The sequence below is a fragment of the Pelodiscus sinensis genome, chromosome 16 (genome assembly GCF_052426305.1).
Source record: "Pelodiscus sinensis isolate ZL-2025 chromosome 16, ASM5242630v1, whole genome shotgun sequence".
NCBI lineage: Eukaryota > Metazoa > Chordata > Testudines > Trionychidae > Pelodiscus > Pelodiscus sinensis.
The window spans coordinates 36,026,792-36,052,735 of record NC_143067.1 but is presented as its reverse complement, the minus strand read 5'-3'; the positions used below and the strand labels follow the sequence as shown (position 1 = coordinate 36,052,735).

At 44.8% G+C, this 25,944-nt stretch overlaps 1 protein-coding gene across 2 annotated transcripts in view; it reads right to left on the bottom strand.

Moving 5' to 3' along the window:
• Positions 1-25,944, bottom strand: part of DOCK2 (dedicator of cytokinesis 2) — a 499,444-nt gene that overhangs the window by 356,942 nt on the left and 116,558 nt on the right. For both annotated transcript variants that reach the window (XM_075900153.2, XM_075900154.2), the window contains 3 exons: positions 25,724-25,832; positions 6,004-6,074; positions 5,244-5,350 (listed from right to left, as the gene is read on the bottom strand). In XM_075900153.2, the coding sequence (XP_075756268.2) occupies positions 5,244-5,350; positions 6,004-6,074; positions 25,724-25,832 (287 nt within the window). The remainder of the gene's footprint in view (positions 1-5,243; positions 5,351-6,003; positions 6,075-25,723; positions 25,833-25,944) is intronic.

Here is a 25,944-nt window from a genome sequence, read left to right as displayed (position 1 = left end):
ATAATTGGATGCCAGACTATTGGAGTTTTACTGCATATATATATTTGTTAGTCGCTAGGTGCTACAGGACTACTCGTTGTTTCTTTGAAAGTTACAGACAAACACAGCTACCCCTCTGAGAATTCAGAACTAGTAGTTCATTGTCACTTTTGCCATCACGTTATTATATGGAAGGTGTTTTGAGGGACGCCAGCTACATTAATTTAGCACAAGATGGCAACTGATGTAAGCAGCAGCCAACATCCCTTTCCATGCTTAAACTTTATTTACACAGTTCGCTGGCCTCCAGCACTAAAGAGTCTGCTTCGGCGCTGTGTCAGAGCTCATTTTAGCATTGTCAAAACACTTTAGGTCTCAAACAAACAACACCATCATCGGAGCACAGAGAAAGAGGCCTCTGTGCTCAGGATGACTGTCTCAATTGAGTAAATACACTTGATGGGTGGTTATAACTGCTGGCTTTGATTTCACCATTCTGGGAAGCTCACGTTGAGTTTTCAACCTTTACAAAAAAAAAAAGCATTGCAAATGACATAGTTTGTTTTCAACAACATCTAGTTTCTACACAAAACTACCAAGAGCCACATTAATGTTACTACCTGGAAAACTGTGTCGGCAGGGGAAGGAGAGGAGGTCATCTGAGGTTGTCACGCCTCTAGCAAATTCTCTAGTGGCAAGCAAGTTCCTGCCTCTAGAAAATTCCAAAATGAGCAAGGACACACTGATTGGCTGCCCTTACATCATGTGCTTGACAGCAGCAGTAGCAGTCTACTCTCCCCTCTGAATAGCCACTAAAGAACAGTATGGAAAGCAAGACCATGGCATGTTCTGTCTCCGCAGGCTGGATCTGGCCCGCAGAGACCTTGCTGCTCCCCCAACCCTAGGTCAATTAGGGCCTGCGGGTGGGGGACTGCCCGAAGCCTTCTCTGTTCTGCCCCCTCCCTGTGAGCAGCTCGTGCAACTTCAAAGCTCTGTGCAAGGTGGGGGCAGAGCAGAGAAAGCTTTGTGCACTCCCTCCCCTCCCCCCTCAAGGCCTTAATTGGCCTGGACATAGGGGAGCACACGAAGCCTCCTCCTGCCTTGCCAGGAGCATGTGGCGCTTTGAAGCACCGCGCACTGCTCGCAGAACGGAGGGGGCTTCACGCGCTCCCTGACTCCCAGGCCAATCAGGGCCTGGGGGTGGGGGAAGCTGTGTGAAGCATCCTTTACCCTGCCCCGACCCTGCAAGGAGCCCGCAGCACTTCAAAGTGCCATGTGCTCCTTGAAGGGCGGGAGGAGGCTTCCCATGCTCCTCCACCCCCAGGCCCTGATTGGTCTGGGGTGGGGTAGCCCCGCCACTTCCCATTTAGGCCCCGCCCTTCCTGTTTATGCCCCACCCCTTCTGAGGTGACTCAGGGCTCAAATTTTTGAAGTGGCTCCCGGGAAAAAGTTATTGCCCACCCCTGGTCAAAAATTATTTATATTGCTGGGTACTACCTTTGCCCTTTCATTGCTTCAGCACAAAAAGTCAAGTGCCCTATAGCAGACACAAAAAGTGGTTCTTGATATGGCTCGATCCCATATGACTCTGACAGTACAAAAAACTTAAATGTCTTATATCCCTTTACATATTTTTAAAGTCAGTGTGTCACTCTCTTCCCACAGTAGGTTTGAAGTACATGTAGAAACTCTCCAGTCCAGAACTCTCTGGTCCATAAATATCTGTGGTCCAGCATGATTTTAATTAGCCGGATGTCCACTTTTCATGGGCATGGCCAAGTTTCCCCACAGTCCCATAAAGTTTGCTTACAGCCACCAGTCCTAGGTCTCAGTGTTCTGTGCTGTTATTTAGCTCTAATTTACCCCAATGTCTTCTCAGAGCCATGTAAGCCATGGAAGGGTTAGTAATGCTGCTAGACAATATTGACCTCCCATGGTCCAGAAAATTCTCTCATTCGGAACCTAAGGGTGCCAGACTAGAGAAGTTCAATCTGTACTTAGATAGATACTCTGGCTCTGAAAATTCTGGTCTATGTCTACACTCATAGCTTCTTGCGCAAGTATGGCCGTTCTCATGCAAGAATCCGCAGAGCATCCATCCTGCCCGCCCGCTCTTGCTCAAGGAAATTTACAGTAGAGCGTGGTAAGAGAGGGCTTCTTGCCCAAGAGCTACACTCTTTTTTAACAGGTGTAAGCCCTCTTGTGCAAGCGGGCAGTGTGGACGCTCAGCAGGGATTTATTATGCAAGAAAGCCCTACGGATAAAATGGCTATTGGAGCTTTCTTGCACAAGAGAGCGTCCACACTGCCATGGGTGCTCTTGTGCAAAAGCACAGCTTGCACATGTCAGTGTGGATGTTTTCTTGCACCAGATGTCTTGCACAAGAACCCTTGCGCAAGATGTTTTTGCACAAGAAGCCGCTAGTGTAGACATAGCTCTGGAGTATAATGACAGAGAGCTCTGTTTATCCAGCCAAGGAAATATTTGGCTGGAGAATCTTTAATAGATCTTACCTAAAAACATAAAGATTAGGCAGAAAACAGATTAAACCAAGTAAAACCCTCAGTAAGATCAGAATTAGATTGAGGCTACTGATTGGCTGTTTTCACAGTTGGCAATACCAGGTGTTGCCTGGAGATAAGAACGAGTTAAAATCTTCACTGCCTGATGTGCTGTGCCATTTGATGGCATCTCGGTGGACTTCACATCTGCATGTTCAGTTCATTTGTGCACAGATATTGAATATATTTACACTGGGTCATTTCTTGGAGTTAGCCCAATTCAGTCCACGTATTACTTGCCAGTAACATTGCTTGTTCCTTCCCATACATTTGTATCCCAACACTTTCTTTTTATCTTTGTAGCATGTGACACACAAACCAGAATGCAACCAACTAGAAATATGACAAAGATACTTTTCCGTTCATTGCAGCTTCCTACAAGCACCCCTCTGTACAACCTCATGAGCCAAAACAGATTTTGTTTCTGGCAGGTTTTGCGTAACTAATGTTACTTCCTAAATCGTGCTAGACACATTTACTGCAGTTCAATTTATTTACACAAACTTTGATGGTAGATTAGATGCTGTGGCACTTAGACTTTATAGTTTAGAACATGGTGTTGATTTGGCTGAGACACAAGGTTTTAATGATAGCCTTAGATTTTTGTCAACCAGCCTGGGGCATTAAATCACTAACAAGAATACGAATTCAAGACAGCATAATACTGCATAGAAAACTTGATCTGGAAATTATGCATGTTATATAATACTTCATGACTGTTGTCATGACTGCTAATTTAATCTGTTTTCATGACTGCTAATTTGGCTAACGAGTCCTCAATATCCTAGTATACAATGGGCCTTATAGAGAGTATTTTATTACTATTTTAGCTACAAATCTAAATTTCACCGTCTATGGCATGTGCTCTATATAAGCTCTATGAGGATGCATCTACACAGCACTCTTACCTCGAAAAAAGCTAAACAATCTGCACTATGCAAACTGTGCAGCTTATTTCGAGGTAATTTTGAAATAGCTTATTTCAAAATTGGGTGCTATCTACACAGTGCCAAATTTCAAAATAAAGCACTATTCCAACAAGTCCCTTAACCCTCATGGAACAAGTGTTAAAGGGATGCTGGAATAGCACACCTGTTATTTCAAAATAACACGCATCTTTAAAGATGCAGAATTGCTATTTCAGGATATTTCCGGTATCCCGAAGTAACCCCGCTTTCTAGACGTAGCCTGAGAGAGATGCATTTCCATGAGTTCATAGTGCTTAAGTTTGTGCCTGCAATTGTTCTGGCTATCTTGTACAATGCAATGAGCAAAAGCAATCCACTCTTATCATATTCTTCTCCAGTGCCATATGGAGTCTCTGGTGGTGTTAAGTTCCCAGGATCATGACAGATTTGTTTTACAAATGGACACAAGTGAAAATGCTGAGTATCTAGCAGCCCATCGGAACAGACGAGGTGTCCAATGTGACAAGTCCAAGTGACTGAGGCTTGTTCAACTCCTCGGTGAAGCCAAGAGAGCAACAAGCTCAGGTATTCCTTCAAAGAACGGAACAGAGCTTTATTTGTTACTTACACCATGAGGCAACAGTCCTTGGCAATGAGGTTAATTAAGCCAGCCAGTCAACTAGACCTGATATACAATTCTTTTTTTATGGTAGCAGCAGTGGGACTCCCGGCACTGACACAACTCTTGTGAGCACTTGCATTTAACACAGTCATTTAGACCTACTCTGAGCACGGGTAAGTGACACAGTGTTAACAACCATGGAGCCCTCTCATCCGGACAGCATTCACTATTTGTGGAAGAGCTGTGCTGCGGGTGAGCTAAGGACACTAAATATGCGAGGGTAGCAAAGCCAAGCATATGTTCCAAGGCAAGAACAAACAGAAAGCAGTGACTGAGCCTCAATTTCACTGAAGATTCAAATGGACTAATTAATAAAAAAGATGTATTCATGAGAGAGAGGGAGAAAAGACAGAAACACCTGAGACAACCCTTCAAGAGTTTTATACTCAGGAAAAAAATCAGATGAGTTGCTGCAGGTAATCAAAGTGAATGTTTTACATTTTGGATTATTTGTTCTCCCGCCCCTCAGAAGCACAGCTTGTTAGAAATCTCCTCCCAATTTTTCCCAACCCAGCAATGTTATTATGCCGACACATCTGTGTTATCCTTCTCAAATATCCCCTTTTAAAGGGACGTGACCCTGTTTCTCTGTTCATGGGGTTATTGGCCTTGCTCTTGTTTCCCCTCTCCTCCCCTCTTCAGCTCCCCTCCCCCCCACCCTAATATGGGGCTTTGAAATCCCTGTAGTGAACAAACATTTTGGGGCAAGTTTGTCCAAAGCATGTGACCGATTTAGGAGCCTAAGTCCCTTCCATCTGCAGAAATGATTTAACGTTTAAATGTTTCCTACAGGGTTATTTTTCTGAACATCTTTAAAAAACGGATTTGAAGGTGATCACAATGGAGGTCTCTGTCTTCATGGTTTATAACTAAAGTAAGCACACACAAACAACCCTTCCAAGGTTTGTCTCGTCTCAAGACTATGCTTTTGCAAACTAATTGTTATGGCCTAAAGGGTCAACCAGAAGACACCTCAATCTGCTTTTACAGCTTGAGGACTTACATCATTATCATCCATTCTTCTCTATATCAAATACAATTATGGCAAGATTAAAGCCACTGTTCCAATCTCATACATATTTCATTTAAATCCTAAAGACAATTTGGATTTACCTTGTTTTTTAAAGAGGTTACTGCGTACTATTTCCTTCATGGACACCACTTTTTGCTTCTGTAGTTTTACTGGTGGGATGCAAGTGTAAAACTCGTACAGTAGTTGGCTGCAGACAATGAAAAATATCACAAATTCAATTTAAATGCATTTATGTTATGATACTATAACGTAGCAAGAACAGCAGCTACTAAAAACACCTCTAACGCTTCAAAATTTATCAACGGCATCTCCTTATATTTTGTAGTGTGTTAAGACTACTATTGGGGGAAAAAACAACGAAGAGGGGAAAAACTGAGTATTTGGGCATTTTTACCCATTGTTCACATATAATACAATGCAATGTCTGGCCAATAAACCTTCCCTCATCTACAAGGAAAATGTCGATTGCTGGCAGCCAGTCATGAATTTTTGGAAGTGCTATTTATTCCCCAAAACTGTGTTGCTTTACTTGCTAAGCCCATTCACTGATCAAATGTTAGAAAAGAAAGAAAATCTAGATGTTCAACTGTATTACAATACACTCTTATGGGGAAAATACAGCTATCTCTGTTAACAAAGTTAACAAAGCTATCTCTGTTCAAAGTTAACAAAGAGTTAGACCCTTAACTAGTGTAAACTGGTATAACTCTATTAATTTAAACATCAAGAAGCCAACTTTCAGAGCCTGTGAGTCTGCTTGAGTATCTGTATGGGACAGAACTGACACCTCTGCATTAAAGACATCTGATAAATCTACAAATTATTGTTGAATAGGCTCACCTAAGTAACTTGGCATCAAAGACTTTTTCAACATCTTGGAGGACCGATGGTATATACTTCAAGGCAGCCACCTGAATTGACAAATATACCATGTGTTAATTGTATAAGTACATGTATATATATAAGCCCTATGTGCATTAGATCTCTTCTTATACAGCTCAATTCTGTCTAATACCCTCAGGGTCCACTTAACACAGTTGCATTGCATAACTCAACAGACCCAAAGGTTTTGGCCAATAATGTAGTCACTCACCTTCTGCTCAGAAATGGCCTTACTGATGCAACTGAAGCACGCACATTTCAGTGAACTGACGTGAACTTGGACTTTTCTTCTATCTTGCTCTGAAATGTCAGTTCACTATGCTCTGACTTTCTACATGGTGCAGAGGGGAAGAGGAAGGCCTTCTGTAACATGTACCCTCTAGTGTGAGGTCACACAAGGGGGCTGAAAACACAATAGCCGTGGAGTGAATTCCACATCCTTTACACACCACCGGAGAGGTTTCTATTGCTGCCACAGAGCACCAAGAAGCACCAGACCCTGCAGAAGGGATGAAGTTCTGTATCTCCTCCCCATCTATCTTTCAAGACTTTGAACTCCATATGAGTAAAGACCCAAACTTTTTAGATAAGAAGTGAGGTTTATCCTGTAAAACTTCCATTCTATTCTGCTTATCAAGTAATAAAAACTGAGTAAAAAAGTTAGTCATGAGACCAATTCTACAGATGCTACACTGCCCTCCTGCGAGGTCATCGCCAACATCTAACATCAACTCCCCTGAAGAGATCAATGCCTACTGCATTCAGCTGCCCTAAAATTCCTGTGAGAAGAATTTTATATACTCAGCCTCTGGAATCAAATGATTGTGAAGCTATGTATAATCGATGATAAGATGCAAAAACATGCAAACAGACAACCATGAATGACAATTCAAAGATGAGAGTTTCATAGGGCCATTGCTCTTTACTACATGTAGCAGGTCCTTTTGACCATGGCTTAGCACGTATTGCCCATACTGCCACACTAAAGCCCCTCACAGGAAAAACACAGGCCGCTGATGCGGATCCACAGATAGATCTTGAAGTCCCTCAGGTGCTCAGCACTGTTCTCAGTAAACGGAACTTAACTTGGCAAGCACCCAGGCCAGGGGCCTTCAAGCCTCAGTAAATGGAACTTAACTTGGCAAGCACCTGGGCCAAAAAGATAAGAGCAGGGACACAAGCTGTCCCATACACTAAGTTAATGAGCACTAAAAAACAGGACAAGATAGGAATAAGAGAAATTAGCTGTCATGTACTTGTGTTAACAAGCACCTGGAGCAGGGAAGCAAAAACATAGCTAGCTTTCACGTGTGCCAGTCATGTCTCCATCAGGCACTGACCACAATGCCTTGAGACAGACGTCATGTCACAAGGAAGGAACCCTAATATGGTACCAGATGTCAAACTTATAGTATAAAACCCTGCTCCCTAAGCTCAGGGAGGTTTCGTATCAAAAAATAGAAGGCACGTATCGTCCAGCCTGGCTGAGAGGTTGATCACCCAAGGCCGCCTCCCACCCACCAAATCACGAAAGGGTGTACGAATCCGGAGCATGCGACACGTTATTTTGTGTCTGTGCATCGTAATCATTTCAGGGTTTGTGAGTATTGCTTACCATATTGTATTAACCATTTCATATTTAGAGGTTGTTAAGTATTTGTAGATTAATGACTAACTCCACCAGCTGTTCAAAGATAACCATAGAAGGACTGGCTACAGGAGGAGTTTTTATTATTGCTGTATTGGTTTTATTTGTTATATTCTTTTTTTGCATGCTGCGCTAAGACGAATCAGAGACTGTGATTTAATATAATCAAATTGTAGTTAATAAAGTTTGTAATTAGTTAAGTGGGTTTAAGTCTCGGGCCTTCCTCCTTCACAGCCCCAATCCCTTGCCACAAAAAAACACCCCTAGACAATCCTCGCACCTCTGGTTCATCACTAAGAACAGCCTCTTAGGATTAGTGCATCCTTCAGATATGGAAACTATCCTGTTCTGCAATTCTATAGTTTCTTGTGAAAGACATACATTTCTCACTTATCGTACAAACCCAAAGAATGCCCTAGCCTTCTTGGTGGATGGAAGATGGAGAGAGACCTTTGTCATTTCAGCAAATTCAAAATAAAAACAAGATGTTCAGTTTGAGAACTCAAGATATTTTTGAAAGGGCTTTAAAAACTTTTCAAAAAGGGAAACTTGAGTAAATGGCTGTCGGTACAGTACAAGACACAGGCATATCCGCCCTGACCTTTTGTCTCCTCCTCACCCCACCAACATTGCCAGCCAACATATACTTTTGTGATTTATGGGAAGTAAAATATAAGAGAGTACATTATATCCAAAGTAAGGGAAATAAGAGTATATTAATCAGCAAGCTGTCTAACAAATTCCTGAACAAATCATTAGAAACACAAAGGCACCATTGGCATTATTTCATCTGGAAACACAGGGTGTTGCTTTTATTAGTATAATTTTGGTGAGAAACAAGTTACAACCAGAGACCGTCTTCACTGTGCATGCAGCCTATTTTTCACACTAAATTTTCCCAGCTGTAGTTAGGGACTGGGCTATCAGAAATCGAATCAGAAGTCCGAACAGATGCCCAAAGCCATGGGTTTCATAGGTTCATGCTGTCAGCTCTGCTGCGTAGCAAGGCCCATGCTGAACAACTAACTAACCTGCATATTGAGTGTATCATCAGCTCAACAGGATACTAGTGAACATGTACATTTGCTATTGCCTTCACACGCAAGCCGGTAGAATCTGCTGTTTACATTGCCACTGGCAATCATTCTTGCCTGACTTCCATTATCTGCTCAGACCTTGATAAAAGCATTGACTGACCACACACTGTTCTATTTGTACACCGGCAAAGCACAGAACGGAAGGACGAGACTTTTTTTTTTTTTTTTTTTTTTTAGGAAAACATACAACCTGTTGCTCTTGAAACTCTAATAATAAATACAGCTAATTAAAAGTGAATGTGTGTTTTTTAATGAAAATTTGGAACTTGTGTAGAACTTTTTACCTTGCCTTTAAAAAGGTAAGAAACATTGTCCCAGTTTATGGCTGAGGAACCAATGGGATGTCAGTGTTAACTGAGGGCCTGCCAAGGTTGTATTCATGCACCTTGGACATGTGATTGTAAAATGGTTAAGTTAAACCAATGAAAAATCCTGATTGAACAGCTGTTTCACCTTCTTTTTCTGGTTTAAGTCGACTAGAAACAGGTTTAAACTAAACTGAAACAAGTCACTAAATAAATACAGTTATTCACATAGGATTTTGCACTGGATTGACTAGTCTATGCAAGTTTGTGTGTGTGTTGACAAAGCCAGAGAGCTTAACTGACTGCTCCAGAGTCTTGTAAGGAGTCAATTTGTGGAGCCAAGAAGACAGACATGTATCCCAGCTCCTAGTCCTGTGACCTTGCTGCTGCTCCCAAACTAATGGAGCGTACAGTTAAAGACAGACTGCATTTTAATAAATTAAGTCTATGCAAATCCACAACAGTTCTTAATAGATGATCATGCAACAAAAGCCTTAAGGGGTTATTTCCTTATAAAACATGCACTTCATATTTACAAGTTTAAAGAAAAGCTAGAATAACTTTCTTAAACATAAGAAAACTCAGCATTTCAATGGGGGAGCAAACCCTACTCTTCAAGTGTTTATGAAGGTTATTAAAATTACCCTCTCAGTCTTTTCAGCGGACATGTTGCTAAATAGTGACTTTTTGTAACAAACATTATTTAAGCCAAAGGGACATGGGGGGCAATCTAATTTGCAATCAGCTTTAATGCAAATCAAAACCGTTTCGTAGTTAAACAAAACATTTCAGAGCTCAGTGAAGGTGTTCTGATATAACATTATGGGTGCATCTACACAGCAGAGCCTACCTCAAAATAAGCTATGCAAATTGAACTACATCAATAATGTAGCTTATTTCGAAATAGCTTATTTCAAAATTGGGAGCGTCTACACAGCACTTATTTCTAAACAGAGCATTCTTCTTCTGACTTCCCTTACTCCTCATAAAATGAAAGTTACAGGAGTAGGAGTAAGAAGTCCTCCAGCTTGACAGTATTTCCACATTATTTCAAAATAACTGCCTGCTGTGTAGATGCAGACTAAGTTATTTCAAAATAATGTTGTTGTGTAGACATACCCTTTGTTAACAAGATGGCACATGAATTACAATATTTAACACTGGGCGCCAATACATTTTTGTCATATAACATAGTTACTTGATTAGTCATTATTTGAGGTCAACAGGTAAACTCAATTACTTTACCTGATGCAGAATGAGCTCAAAAGATCATTACACAAGAACATAAGAATGGTCATTCTGGGTCAGACCAAAGGTCCACCTTGCCCAGTATCCTGTCTGTTGACAGTGGCCAATACCAGATGCCCCAGAGGGAGGGAACACAACAGGCAATCCTCATGCAATCCCTCTCCTGATACCCATTTCCAGACAAACAGAGGTTAGGGACACTATTTCTACCCATCCTGGCTAATAGCCATCAATGGACCTAACTTCCATAAATCTATCTAGCTCTTTTTTGATCCCTGTTAAAGTCCTAGTCTTCACAACATCCTCTGGCAAGGAGTTCCACAGGTTGACCGTGTGCTGAGTGAAGAAAAACTTCCTTTTCTTTGGTGACTAGGAACTTCTTCCTTGTTCTTCTATTGTGGGAATGAATAAATAACTTTTCCTTATTCACTTTTTCCACCCTAGTCATGAATTTATAAACCTCTACCATTTCTCCCGCTAGTCTCCTCTTTTGTAAGCTGAAAGTCCAAGTCTTTTTAACCTCTCTTCATATAGGACCTATTCCAACCCCCTAATCATTTTTACTGCCCCTTTCTGAACCTTTTCCAATGCCAATATATCTTTCCTCAGCAAGTTCTCCACCTCTGACAATCTCCTACCATTGATCCACATGTTTTTTGAATATGACTCAGGATGTGAACTTTAATGTTAAACAGTCTGCACTAAAATTATTCTTTCCTGCTGAAGCAAAATACAGGACTATGTATTTTGCTTCAGCTACACCAGACTAACATGGCTACATTTCTATTTCTTTCCTGCTGGAGAGTCATAAAATCATAGAACACCAGAACTGGAAGGGACCTCGAGAGGTCAGCGAGTCCAGTCCCCTGACTTCACGGTAGGACCAAGCACCATCTAGACTATCCCTGATATACATTTATCTAACCTGCTCTTAAATATCTCCAGAGATGGAGATTTCACAACCTCCCTGGGCAACTTATTCCAGTGTTTGACCACCCTGACAGTTAGGAACTTTTTCTAATGTCCAACATAACCTCCATGAATTCCCCACCGAGTTCTCTATTTATCATTACTCAGATGGAGAGTGCTGAGGTTCACAGGTGTTGGGGAGGTGGGAACATTAACACAAGCCTCTAACTACAGAAATCCAGTAATCCATAGGAAAACACTGTGAATTTAGAAACATTTTCATGAATGATCTGTCTATCTGCCCTATCCTTCAGGTTTCCCATTCCCACTGCAGTGCAGCTGGTGAGTAAATTTGCCAGGGGTCGATTACCTATATTTGGACTCTAATGCACCTCCAAGGCACGGAGCGGAAAATAATGCGGAAGCTGTCAGTATCGACTCCAGTTAGAATTCCCAAAGGTTCCATAGTTTTTGACACCTCAGGTGCTCATGCTAACGTCAGTCCCTTAATGCCTAAAAACAAAGGCGACAACACCTTTGTGAGGACTTATACTGGATGGCAGCTCAGCATCGTATGTAATTTTAGACCACTGGTCAGAGAATATTGGGTTACAGCTTTTATTTCAGATGGAGCATCCCTACTAAACTTTCTTAAACTAAACAGAAAATCTGCAATCAGATAATGCACCTACTAATATCAGCTATTAGAATTTGCATTTGGCTAATTTCTATAACCAGCTTTCAAGCTGTGGAAAAAAGTCATTCTAACTCTTTCACACAGAATTAGAGTCTAGACACAAAACCCTTCTCCATGGGCATTGCAAACGTATGAGGTGAACATGAGAAATATACACCATTCCCACAACAGCATCAATATTTCAGCTTTTTCACAACAAATTTATGTGTGAGATTGATGCAGGGAGACAGTGAAGATAGATTCACTATGAGGCACAATGTAAAAGAGGAGCCTACCCTGAATATTTTCACTGTAGAAAAAAGACAGAGGACAACAAAATCGTGGTCAGTAATAAGAATGCGCTGTCATGAATGTTCAATTCCTGCCACTATAAAGCCCCAAGAAGAAATGGCCTAAAGCATAGAGGCTTTTGAAGTTTCTTTGTACGCATCATCTGACAAGCATTCACTGTTTGTTAGGACTCTGTGGCAGACTAACGGCCCCTGGATAACTACCAGCATCACTGAGTTTCAAAGCCAAAATATGTATTTTAAATATGTTCCCAGTTTTGCAGAGATATTGCCACTCACGTGCAAGACCCAAACCAACCCTTCTAAGTTCAGAGTGTGCCAATACTCAAAGACTGACTTGATTGTTAAAATTTTAATTGCAGGAACTAAGAGGAGAAATTCCTTTGAGTTTTCAAAATCCCAAGGACAAAGATTTCATTTACATTTGAGATGTTACTTTAATACTGTGGCCAACGTTCTTTTAAAAAAGCCAACTGAAAAAGCAAGCATTGTATTGAATCCATAGGAGATGTTTTTCCACCGTTAAGACTACACTGTATATCAAGCCACTACAGTATACCAACAAGATTAACCTTCCACTCATGGCTGTACCAACTCGCCATTCTCGACCCTGCACACAAGACTTGGCAGGGTAAAAGGAGCCTTGTGCGCCAAACGGGGATCACCTCCATTTTAAGCCCTACGATGAAGGCTCTTCATGTTAGTAATGCTAGCAATGGAGTTGGGAGAGGAGCAAACACTTCCTTACAAGCCTATAAAATGGCAGTCTGACTCTTGTGATAATTGAGCCTACAAATTTACCAGAATCGGGAGGTCTTCTGTAGGAAGTGAATTTAGGTTCATAAAACATCACAACAAATGTTGATGGGGGAAAGACGCAGATATGAGACAGACTGAAATGGTTCGAACAAGAGACATAACTCAAAGACCAAGTTAAGATTATGGTTGGCAAACAAGAAGTGTGGAACTAGAAAGCAGTCAACCAAAATTGGCGGGTCAGAAATCAGGCCTAATTGGTGGACAAAATAATGGGAGAAGAATAGTCCATCACTTCTTTTAGGGTCCTTAAAGAAAGAGACTTGGGAAGTGAACTTAGAGCAAACTTTACCATTAGGGATTCCACTCCTACAGACTCTTGGGTCCCTGGATCATCTTGATCCTAATTCTAAGCCATACACTTCTTTATCCCAATCCTGGCCAAATCCGCTGCAAGATTAAATCTGGATCACAAAATACTCTAGAGGTACATTTCTTCTAACACATGTAATCAGGATGCAGTATGCAGGTAAATGCTAATGAGCAAAGAAGGAACTACAAATGATCTATGAAAATGGGAACCCCTATATGATTGGGGGCAGGCCCATCGACAGGGTGGCAAAGGGGGCAGTTGCTCTAGGGCCCTGGTGATCCAAAAAGGCCCAGGGCTTCCGGCTACTGCGACTGTGGCAGTGGCTGGACCCCCGGGCCCTTTAAATCACTGCTAGAGTGCTGCACCGCATGCTTTGGGCATCACTCAAGTTGGTGCTAAGAAGTGCCTGGGGGCCAGCATAGTGCACTTTGGGTGGCACTCAGGGCTGGCTGCCCCAGCACTGTCCCTTCTACCAGAGGCCCTGCACCTCCCGGGAGAGTGGAGCCGTGCCTCCCCACAACTTGGCCAGAGGCCCAGGGAGGTTGTCGGTGTCCGTGATTTGGGGGCAATAAGACAAAAGAGGATGGCATGCTCAGTGTGTTAGGTGAAGTCAGAAACACAAGATAAAAGATAGCTCCCAGACGGGGTAAAATGAGCCCCTTTGGAAAAGTCCAGCAGGAACAATAACAATATGATCAGTTATCATAAGAGCATAAGAATGGCCATACTGGGTCAGACCAAAGGGCCATCCAGCCCAGTGTGCTGTCTGCTGACAGTGGCCAATACTAGATGCCCCAGAGGAGGGATCACAATAGGTAATCCCCACGTGATCCTCCCATCACCCCCTTCCGACAAAGCATCCATCAAACCCTAAGGCTATGTCTACACTCGCGGCTTTGTGCGCAAGAATCAGCAGAACGTCGACACTGCCCATCTGCTCTTGCGCAAGTAAATGTACAGTACAGCGACAGCTCCTTACGCAAGAGCTATGTTGTTTTCTATCAGACTTAAGCTCTCTTGCACAGGCGCTCTTGCACAAGAGGGCAGTGTGGACGTTCGGCAAGCGTGTACTTGCACAAGAATTGGCCTCCAGTGAAAAACACAGGTGGCCTCTCTGACACTCCGTACAGGCAATCACCACTCATTGGCCCCCCCCTTAAAGGCACAGGCATGGAGCACAGCCATTTGCCACATGCAGGCCAGGTAGCAGCCAAAGGGAGGAATGGCAGCTGCCCAGCCTCAGCCAGGTCCATCAGACCCCACGGAGGAGCCACCCCAGAGCACCCAGCAGGCCCGAAGGGGTAGCAAGCGACGGGCTCCATGCTGGAGCACCGCTGAGGTGACTGCCCTCCTGGACCTCTGGGGAAAGGAGGAGGCCCTCCGGGAACCCAAGTCCCGGAGGAGAAATGCGCACATTTTCGCCCAGATGGCCCAAGCACTGGCTGCAAAGGGACACCAGTGAAGGACCTTTGCCTCACATAGGTGTGGGCCAGCGAGCGTGGGGGCGGCGGAGCCATTGTCTGTTCCCAGTATCTCCGCCTGTAACAGATCTTGGGGGACAAAGAAGCCACTTCCCTGCTGTCCCAGGTGGACACGGAGGTGGCCACCCCAGTGGTCCGACCCAAGCCACCAGAGGAGGAGGAGGGAGACTGATCCTCGGACAAGGAGGAGGAGGTGGCAGAGGACAACAGCCAGACCTCACCATCCCAGCCCAGCACCCGTCAGGATGTGTCTTGGGCATCCTCCGAAGCTGGCGAGGGATTGTCTGGTGAGTGCAGTGGCTACCATTCACAAGTGTGCTGGACAAGGCAGGGGGAGGGACACAGAGTGGGGGAGAGGTAGCGGCACATGGCACAGCCTGGCCATATGCTGTGCAGAGGCATGTAGCACATGCAACCTCATGCAGCTAGGGTTGCCAGGTGTCCAGTTTAGAACTGGACAGTCCAGTTCTTGAGCTTTGGATATAAATGAGAAAATATACATGTCTGGGATTTTTTGACTAAGATGTAATGTAGACAGTCATGTAATGTCAAGTGTGTCCGGTATTTTTGTTGAAACCATCCGGCAACCCTACGTGCAGCCAGACCAAGTGGCACAGAGAAGCGGCAGCTAGCCCCAGCACACGCCTAGGACCCCAGGGATTCCGCTCGACCAGACCGGGGGTGGTGGGGAGCTCTGGCCAGGAGTAGGCCAGCCCCAAGATTGCAGGCCTAAAGCCACAGCCTAAAGGGTGCTGCACACAGCACACATCCATGGCCACCTCTGGGACACTGTAGCTGCCCCTGGAGAAGGCACAACAGGCCCCCCCAACACATGTGGCCCCCTTGGGGGCTCCTGTGCCACCTTGGAACGTCCTTCCCTCTTGCTGCCCCAGGGGAATTCCCTCTCACCAGCCACACCTGTCCCCGGGCATCGTGACGTGGGAGGATGACACGGAGCTCTGGAACACCATTTGGGGCAGGGCTCACTGACCATGTTGCTCTCCTCTGCTTCTCCTGCAGTGGGACCCCCTGCCAGAGAGGGTCCTTCCAGCCCCATCCCACCGGTGCAAAGGATCTAGGGTCTGTCACAGTGCTCCCAGGACCACCATCACCTGCTCCGCTACCACGTCTGTGAGACTGAGCGCATGGAGCGTGCTCTGACGGAGAAGATCCGTGCAGATGCGGAGTGGTGGGAGAGGGTGTGGGGCCAGTACCTGGAGCGCTGCGACCGTGTCTGCACCCTCCAGGGCACCATTGCTGACTGGATGGGCCCTATGCAGCAGCCCAATGCTGCCAGGCCCCCCTCTGCTACCCCCAGCTCTCCGTCCACTTCTCCCCCTGCCTTCCCCATGCCCCTCCCGAGGTTCCCCCACCTCGGCACCTCCTGGTACAGCCTGCACCAACCCAGCACAAGGGGCGGAGGCGCCCCTGCACTCGTGGGGGTGGGAGAGGCCTCCATTATCAATCATGAGGCCCTCCCAGTTCAGGGTCCCCTCCTCCCTCCTCCTCCCAGTTCAGGGTCCCCTCCTCCCCCCTCCCCACAGTGCACTCCCTTCCCATGTAAATAAAAAAGTGCCTTATGTACAGCAAGTGCATTTTATTTATAGGGAGGTGAGGGAAGGGTGGCAGGAAAGGGTGGTGATGGGAGAGGGAAGTGGGTGCACGGGGGCATCCCTGTGGTCAGAGGTGTAGGAGCGGCCTATTGTGGGGCCTGGTCTAGCATCACCCAGAGGGCTTCCCGGACCTGAACCCCGTGGCGGTTGGTCTGCTGGGTGGCGGCTGCTGGTAGGCCTGGCCTTCACCTACCATCCACCCTGGGAGGAAGGCCTCCCTCCTCCCCTCAATAATATTATGGAGTACGCAACATGCCAAGATGACCTCTGGGATGTGCTGCACCCCCATATCCAGATGGGTCAGGAGGCACCTAAACCGTGCCTTCAGATGGCCAAAGGCTCACTCGACAGGATTGAGGGTCCGGTTCAGGTGGCAGTTAAAGGTGGCCTGGCTGTGGTCCAGGTGGCCGGTGTATGGCCGCATCAGCCAGGCCATCAGGGGGTAGGCCACATCCCCCAAGATGCAGACTGGCATCCTGACATTCCCAATGGTGAATTCCCGCTGGGAGAAGTAGGTGCCTGCCTCCAGCCTGTGGCACAGGCCTGAGTCACTGAAGATGTGAGCGTTGTGGGCCCGCCCGGACCACCCTACATAAATGTTCTGGAACCGGCCCTGGTGGTCCACTAGCGCCTGGAACACCACGGAGCAGTAGCCCTTCTGGTTTATGAACCGGGCCGCTTGGTGCTCTTACGCTCGGATGGGGATGTGGGTACCATCTACGGCTCCCCCACAGTTCGGGAACCCAAGGCTGGTGAAGCCAGCAATGGTGGTCTCCACGTCACGGGGGCAGATCACCCTCTGGAGCAGCACGTCATTGATGGCATTGAAAATCTGCAGAGGGGCACATGGGAGCACAGGGGATGCATGGAATGAGACACAGTGCATACATGGCTCCTCCCCCCATGCAGACCAGGGCCCTCTGCCCCCTGGGATCTCCCCACCACCACCAGCAGGGCTGTGTGCTGGAGGGACAGCGTGATCCCCTGTGTGCGGGGCTTCCCCTGCCCCTACAGCCTCCCCCTGCCCAGTCTGGCCCCTTCCCTCCCCCAGGACGAGCCCGTGGTCCATGGAGGGCCTTACCTTCTGGATGACTGCGCCGGCGGTGGAACTGCCTACCCTGAACTGGTTCGCCACAGAGCGGTAGCTGTCTGGGATGGCCAGTTTCCAGAGGGCAATCACAACCCTCTTCTCCACAGGGATGGCGGGGCACAGGTGGGTGTCCTGCTTCCGGAGTGCAGGGGTGAGCCAGGTGCAGAGCTCATGGAATGTCCCCCGCGCATCCAAAAGTTCTGCATCCATTGCTGGTTGCCCCATTGTCCCAGCACCAGGCGCTCCCACCAGTTCCCACTGGTGTCATAGCTCCAGAGGCGCCTGTCAGTGGTGGGGTGTAGGTGCCTGAGCCCAGCTGCAGCCGTGGCGAGGTCCTGCACCTGCTGCCCAGTCTCCAGCTCCTGCTGGAGCAATGTGGCTCCATGATGGAGGAGCTCCACAGCCTCTATAATGGCCATGAGGAGCGGATGTTGCTGGCTGGGGTCCTCCTCCGGCTCCATGGCTGTGACGGTGGCAGCGAGGGTACCCAGGGGCACTTGCCAGGAACAGAGGTGACAGGTGCTGTTGTGGCTCTTGTTCCCTCAAAAGGGTGCGTGAGCATGCAGCCACAGGGAAACGGCCGTCCAGGAGTCCCTTTAAATATGTTTCCCAGTGGGGGTCCAGCGCATGCCCACAGACGCTGCTGGTGACATCTTGACATGGCCGATTTGCTTCCGGAAACACGTTCTTGCGCAAGGGCTTCCCGCCAGTGTGGATGCTTTCTTGCACAAGAGCTCAGCGTTCTTACGATGCGGTTCTGGCCAGTGTGGATGTTTTCTTGCGCAAGAGATCTTGCACAAGATATTCCTGCACAAGAACACGCCAGTATAGACATATCCTAAGAGTATCATTAAAGACGAGAGTATGGACTATATTTGTGACTCAGGCATGAGTCTTCATAGGATTTCTATATGCTGGAATAATCAGAACCTTAATTGTAACTTTTATTAAACTTGTAAAACAGGCTAGACCTTGTACTTGTAAAGGTATGTGTGTCCATGACCCCTGATCTTCGTGTGTTTCTAGAGGCTCTCTCTCTCTCAAGCAACTAACACAGATGACTTTCACTCTATTGAACTTCAAACAGTAGTCCCCGAGCCAATCTCACTGGGGTGCAATACAACATTACTAAATTCACTTTCAGTAAAATAAAGGGCTACATACTTTACACTTCAAATGCTCGGTTTCTGCTCTTCTTTTCTGTATCTTTAATTAAAGGTGGCACATTTCTTAATGGGCATTTATCTTGGTATTACACAGGCTGACATCTCTTTATACTAGTGATGGGTAAACAAAACTAGTAAGTGGGCCGCATGAGGGGCCATCCTTTGTCTCAGTGGGCCACAAGATTGAAATCCAGTGGTGGGCTACATGTGGCTCATTTGCAGGCAGTCTGCACAGCCCATCTCTGCCTCCTTCCCCCAAGCCTCTCGCACGCCGAGCAATGGAGCCCCACACTTAACGTCTTCTTCCCCGCCCTCCCTGCACTTTCAGAGCACCGTGAATTGTCTGTTTTGCATCCCGCTCGCTCCTTCCCTCCCAGAGCTTGAATGCTGCGAATCAGCCAATTCACAGCACTCCACCAGTGCTGGGGGAGGGAGGTAAGTATGGGGCTCCAGCGCAAAAGGTCTGGGGAAACGGGCATAGCGGGGGTGCGCAGGTTGTAGATGGAACCTCAATGGCTGCCTGTAGCCTGCGGGTCACAAGTTGCCCACCGTCACGGCATACCAAACCCCAAACCTTGTTTAAAACTGTTTAGGGTCAGCAAGTCACTGGGCGATGTTGACACTTTTGACTGTTTGGGCCGCGCATGCCATGGAAAACATTACAACATGACTCAACAGCAACACCCTGGCTGCCATCAGCAGGCCAAATCTAGCAACACAAAAACGGCCATCAGCAGATGTAACAAAAGAACAAGCCCCAGACTGGGTTTCAGCTAGCTCCTCCCAGTAGGTTGTCATCCTTTTTGCTCTTTACGCAAGTCCTCATTCAAGTCATGTGCACTTCTGCTGGGTAAGAGAGAAGGATTTGGCCCCTTTAGAACGAGGGGGTTAATTTTCAGCAGGCTAGAAAAACCTCACAATATTCCAGAAAATTATGTCACACACTTCCAATTTACCAGTAAGTTTATCTTACAATCTTTCTTCCCTAACAAGCTTAGCTTCATAGGAACCCTCATCTCAACAACTCTTTATACATATTCATGAAACCTAAGTACCCAGAAGATTAAAAGACCATTTTCAAGAGTCACTGGGGCCCTGTTTGTTAGGCTGATTTTATTTGTTGTCAAGGCAAGTTTAACAAAATTACCATGGCATCATCTATTGCATGTCACAAATCAGACATCACTGTCAGCACTTTTCCAGCCTTATTTGCACCTCCACGAATAAACAATGCTCCACTCCACCTCTGAACATGGTGAATTCCTTTCCTCCCCCTCACACCCATGGAAACCTCTCCTCCCACTAGGGCCGGCAGCTCCACGGGTGTGAAGCCTGCAGCAAGTGACACTTTCCAACGCTGCACCTGGTTCCTAGATGCTGGAAGAGCTGCGATGTCTAGCAGCCAGCTGCAGCAGGCAGGGCTCAGCAGCGGAAAAAAGAAATAAAGCGGCATCCACTTGGCTGTCCCTTGTTTTCTCCAGAGCCATTGAGACCTGTGTAGCTCACTTGGGATCTAAAGAAGGAATTTGCAGTTTTAGGGTCGGGAACAGAGTCCTTAATTTAACTGAAGGTTGATGGGATGGGTGTAAGTAGTGGAGGTAAGTGTGCCTACAGTACAAGAAGGATACTCACAAACCAGCCCCAGGAAACCTGGACAAATCATTTAATGTTTACTATTTGTCAGAAAGGCAGACATCTACCTCCTACAGGTCATTTTTGCCCTGGTAATCAAATAGAAAGGAAATTTGACAGCTGTGCACTCCCAAACACACAAAAAAGAACACTCTGAGCACTGAGATAGGATCATTACTGTATATCTGATAAAAGAGATCTACCTCCAGGAGTGCAGATTTTATGCACAAGCCTTTAGATGGAGGATATGCCACAATGGAGACAACGAAACTGAGAGGAGAAGGTTATAGAGGGGCAGCTGCTAGAGGTGTACAGAGAACTCAATGCTGCAACTTCATCTGGCTCTCCATCACAGATGCGGCATTTCAAATTGGCTGGGGAGGGCAGGCGGGCTGATGCTTCCTCCCTGAGATTTGTTTGGGAACTCTTCTTGTTCTTCCCCTTTCTGTCACTGTCAGGGAGTGAGAGGAAAGTGCCCGGCTTGTCTGCCTCCTGCCCTGCCCAGCCAGAGTGAGAGGAATGCAGAAAACTCTGCACTTTCCCCTCACTCCCTTACAGTGATAAAAGGGGGTGGGAGGGGTGGGCACATTCAGCCTCATGCCCTCCCTAAATGGTGCCACGGGGGTGTGGCTTGGGGCTGGGGCAGTCCCAGACCAGTGGGGGGGGGCACACTCCCAACCACTCATTTCACCTTCCTGGCTGCCTGATGCTCAGTGTAGCAGCCTGCAGGAGCCACCCAGGGCCAGGCTGGAAGTGCACAGAGCCTTCTCCTGCAGCTAAGTATCCCAACCCACCAGCTCCTCTTTGCTGGAACAGTGCAGCAGAGCAGTGGGGCGCAACCTTTTTTCATTCGCAATCCCTGCTCCGCGGGGGCCACCAACGGCAGGGCCCAGCCCTCGGCCGGATCAAAACGCTGTGCCGCGTGGCTTCCAATGGCCAGGACCAGCCCCTGGCCGGCCAGATCAAAGCACCATGACTCGAGACCCCTGGGTTATGCACCACTGCACACTAGCTGTCTTTCCCCTGTGCCTGTTGGATCGGATTGATCTGAGCGTGTATCTTGAGCCTTTGATAACTAACCAACCTGTTGCTTGCTCCAAAATCTAACACCTTCCCCACCACCACTGCCAAGTACCTGGAACATCAGAAATTTGTGGTCTGGTTTATATCCATTGATAATTACTCCAAAAGATTTGGGGCTATATTTTCAGTTAGTTCTGGTGCTCACTTTCTGGTTTGGTGGCATAATCCTTATTTAAAGAACTAGTGGGCATTTGTATAATGAGATACAGGCCCGATGCGGGATAAAGGTGTGTGCATGGATAGCTTGGCAAAATACTTGTGCCCTAAAACGGGCTTGGCCAAGGTTCTACCATTCTCCCAAAACATATTTCAGAGCTTTCACCTCCCACCTCTCTCTGAGTAAATCTGTTGTGGCTAGAGCTGAATACATAAATCAGAGTTGTTGGTTGAGCTATACTCCTTCCTGATGCATCTTGTCAATCATGGAAGTGAGTGCTTGATCATGCCTGCATTGTGGACTACCATTTTACAATCACTCCAAACAGAGGCTGCCCACTGATTGATGAGAGGTGTTACAAATCTCCTTTATCTAGAGATAGAGAAATACTGGCATGACTGACAAGTCTACTGCAATTTAGAAGCACTTGTAAGCATTGGATTTTAAGAAAAAAGCCTTTGTATTTTGTCTGTCAGACTACAGATGGTCTCGTCAACCACATAATAATATGAATTCTTTCAGGAACCAGCTTAGCATCATTTCTGAGCAGTGCTGCCTATCTTTTGTGGACACCAGATCTCTTGGAATGGTAGTTTCCTCGGATTTGACTAACAATGCTTGTAGTTCTTGTCCCATTATCTACTCCTTTGCCACCTACTTGCCTTGCTCAGAATAGTCTCACTATGAACAGCTGGTTTTACTGACGGAAGAAGTTTCCTTTTTGCTGTTTCACAGGAGGTATTTGCAAGTCAGGAGCCAGAAGATTTCCTGAGCAATGTGCCTATTGGAGCTGATCCAACAATCAGAGTGATCTAATAGGTCAATGATTCTTTGCCACCACATTCTCAAGATAGCTTTGCAGAAATATTTTCTCATGAATGCTGGCTTTTCCAGTGCTAAATCTGACATTTCCATCTCTCTTGCGAGTAAGGAAAATAGATGCAGACATTAACACCCTTGATCACTGAGATTTAAAGTAGTATTCCCACACCTTCTATTCTCTACTCCAGTTTTACTATTCAAGTGGTCAGCTGATCTAATTTTGAGTCAGAGCACGTATATATTTGCTGTGGATTTCCATTCTAGAGTCTAGCTTTTCTAATATAGTTGGTGCTTTATTTCTTGCTGCAGAAACCCGAGTTAAAAGGCGTTTCTCTTCCTTGAGGTCTCAACCTCTTTCACTGAGTTCTTTAAATATTCATTCTTTGGTCATTATTTATTGGATTTGGACATGTTTAAGGCAGTCCTCCTTCCAGACAGCTACACCTTTTACAATAATCTGTGCATGAGCTATCCATTTTGTGCTGAAACTATGATGCTCTGATAACCTCCAGGGCTCAGCCAAACCGGATCTGACTTGCTCTGTCTGGGCTTAAAACAAAAGCATTTTGTTTTACTCTGAATCATACAGTACTTGAAGAGATTAATTAAAAATAAGAAAAGCCATGTGTTTACAAAATTGTTTTGTTATTACAAACAAAATACCTGTTTCCATACTTGATGGAACACATTGGAAAAGACAAAATCCACATTTAAAATAGTCATTACAACAGCATAAAGACACAGAATACAAAGGGCCATTCCATCTGATTGCTACCTCACTTCCGACTTACTGCAGCACCTGTACAGCTTTCACATTCTTCATGCCTCGAAGGAAAGAAGCTTTAAATATGCTTTTATATTTTCAAGGATATACTCATAGCTATTCACCCTTCATGACAGAAACTCTTCTGCCAGACAGTGCAATTTTAAAGCTCCAGCAAAGTATATGGAAATCATCCTCCTAAATATGAGCGATGTCTCCATAAATATGTATGGCAATCTTACTGATACATCTTTTAAATGACTGTTGCAGTATGAATAATTTGTTTATTTGAAATGAGTAACCCAATTGACTGCAGAGCCACAGGACTGAATTCTGTCTTAATTTCCACTCCTAACCCACATAACGTATCATGAATCTGATATGTGACAGTGGTCCCTAATGGTCATCTCTAATCCGCAGTCCACACAGAACAAAAGATACTCTGTTTATCTCAGGGATGACACAAATGTCTAACTAGACAAGTTTCCCATGGCTAATGACATTCACTGGACTTGTTAAAACAAAGAACATTTTTACGCAAAATGTTTGCACTCACACGGAACTAAATACACACCCAAATATTCTCAGGCATCACTTCTGTAAAATTTTCCTCATGTCCTTATTAGAAACTTCATTGAAACAGCTTAAGTTGTATTAGAAGGTATCAAAAGATTGAAGAGATGTGATTAACATCATCTCAAAGTAAAAGAGACAGGATTAAGAGTCCCATAGGAGTTCACTATTTGTTGGAGATTTCCTTGCATTCTTCATATGAGAAATACTGCATATATATTTTGATTATTTTCACTGATTAAGAAATGGGTTTAAGTACTTACATGCCCTAGTGCCTGTACAATATCAATGTCTCCAAAGTATTTAACTACTTTATTCCAGGGATTTCAATTTAACTAATTTGAACATTCAGGCTACGTCTATATTGCAATGCTATTTTGGGATATTTTTGTCTTCACATCAAGCCCATTATTGTGAAATATAATGGGCTTGCTATTCGGATATCCTTGTAAACCTCACTCCATGAGGAGTAAGAGACGTTTCAGAATAGCAGGTTATTTTGAAATTTGGCGCTGTGTACGAAATAAGCTATTTTGAAATAAGATCAAAATATGATATACAATTTGCATAGCTCAAATTGTGTATCTTATTCCAAGCTTCAGTGAAGTATAGATACACCCTCAGAAACTAAAGGTGGGAGACCTTGATATTTGTGCATGGTCCTGCTTGCAAAAAAAGGTATTAAGATATTATAACATTAATGATGTGTTGCAATCAATGTAGAGGACAATCCATTAAACTGTGTAGTGTTAAAGTGCAATTACATGGAATACTTTTGGACACTGATTTGTTGGAATATTTTTTACTTATCATTCAAAAAGTATCCTGCTACTGATTCAATTCCTTCCAACTACTTAGACAGCTGCTGGCCAATCTTTTATAAACTCATCTTATAGGGTGCAGAACATCCTGAATTCCTTTCAAACACATGAGAACATTACTTGAAGCATGTGGTAAAAACAGATTTATGTTTTCAGTTCCTTTATAGCTCTGTGCATCCTTCTACAGAAAATGTCAGGGGAAATGCAACTCCAAAAAGGAATACTGAAATGAATCAAATACAGCAGCAAATTCTCTCTATTTAGTCTTCCATTTCCACTCCATTTTAAATAAAAAACATAGAACTAAGCAAAACAAAAATCAAATCCAACAGTATGAAGAATGAGGCATTGAAGAGTTCATAAAATGTTCATGGTACCAACTTGCTTGAAAGCAAACTATACGTTTCTATAGAGGCACCCTCAAACTTCAGATTTTTGCTGCTGTAGTGGCATATTAATTTATAATTTATGCAGCATAGGATATATCTTAGTAAGCCCCTTTCTTCCTGGTTTTCTTGGAAGTTTCTTGTGTTTATTCACAGATATGAGTCTGTGGATGATAGTCACTGACATTTACATAACTGCAAAGCCTTCAACCTAAGATCAGTAGTTTCTGCTGTCTAGATAAGTCAGTGTAAAACCTCAGATACCAAAATGGTCTATTTTTAAATTTTGACACACAAGGTAGTATCTTATTGGACCAATGTCCTTTGGTGGATGGTGCAATCTTTCATGTTACAAGGCTCTCTCTCAGGTCTGCAGAACTAAATAAAAGTGTCTGAGCTAACTATGAGTTGGGACAGATTGTTTAATAAATATGCTAGAGTCACCACTTTAAGGATCTCTGTCTTGCATTTTCTTAAGTATTAGGTATTCCGTTTCCATTGGAATTCAAGAGGAATGGGAGGCCTACAGAGTCCTTGGAAACTCCTGCCATCTGTGCTTTAGTTATTTAAGCAATTTCTTTAAAGATATGCAAAGAATTTGCCTTTCTCTAAACCTGTCAACCTTGGGCTTTAAAGTAATTAAACAACCTGTCCAACTTTGCTCTGTCAGTTAAGAAAGAATCGAAAAGTAATGGGTAAAGAATTAATCATCTAAATGTATCACCACCACTGCACTGTCAGTATATAAGACATATTGTTGTTACCAACCTGTAACAAAATGGTAGTTTTATACTGGCTTTTCATAAGGTTGTTGATTGATTCAAAGAGTCTCCTCATGGATTCCTCAAATTCTGTCTGCTCTTTTCCTTCATATAACCTGTAGAAAGTTAAATTCATGTTATAACTTTAGCAGCAGAAACTGCCATACCCATAATGTTAATTGAGAATTAAACCACATAGAAGTCGATATAATACTAAGTACACAAATA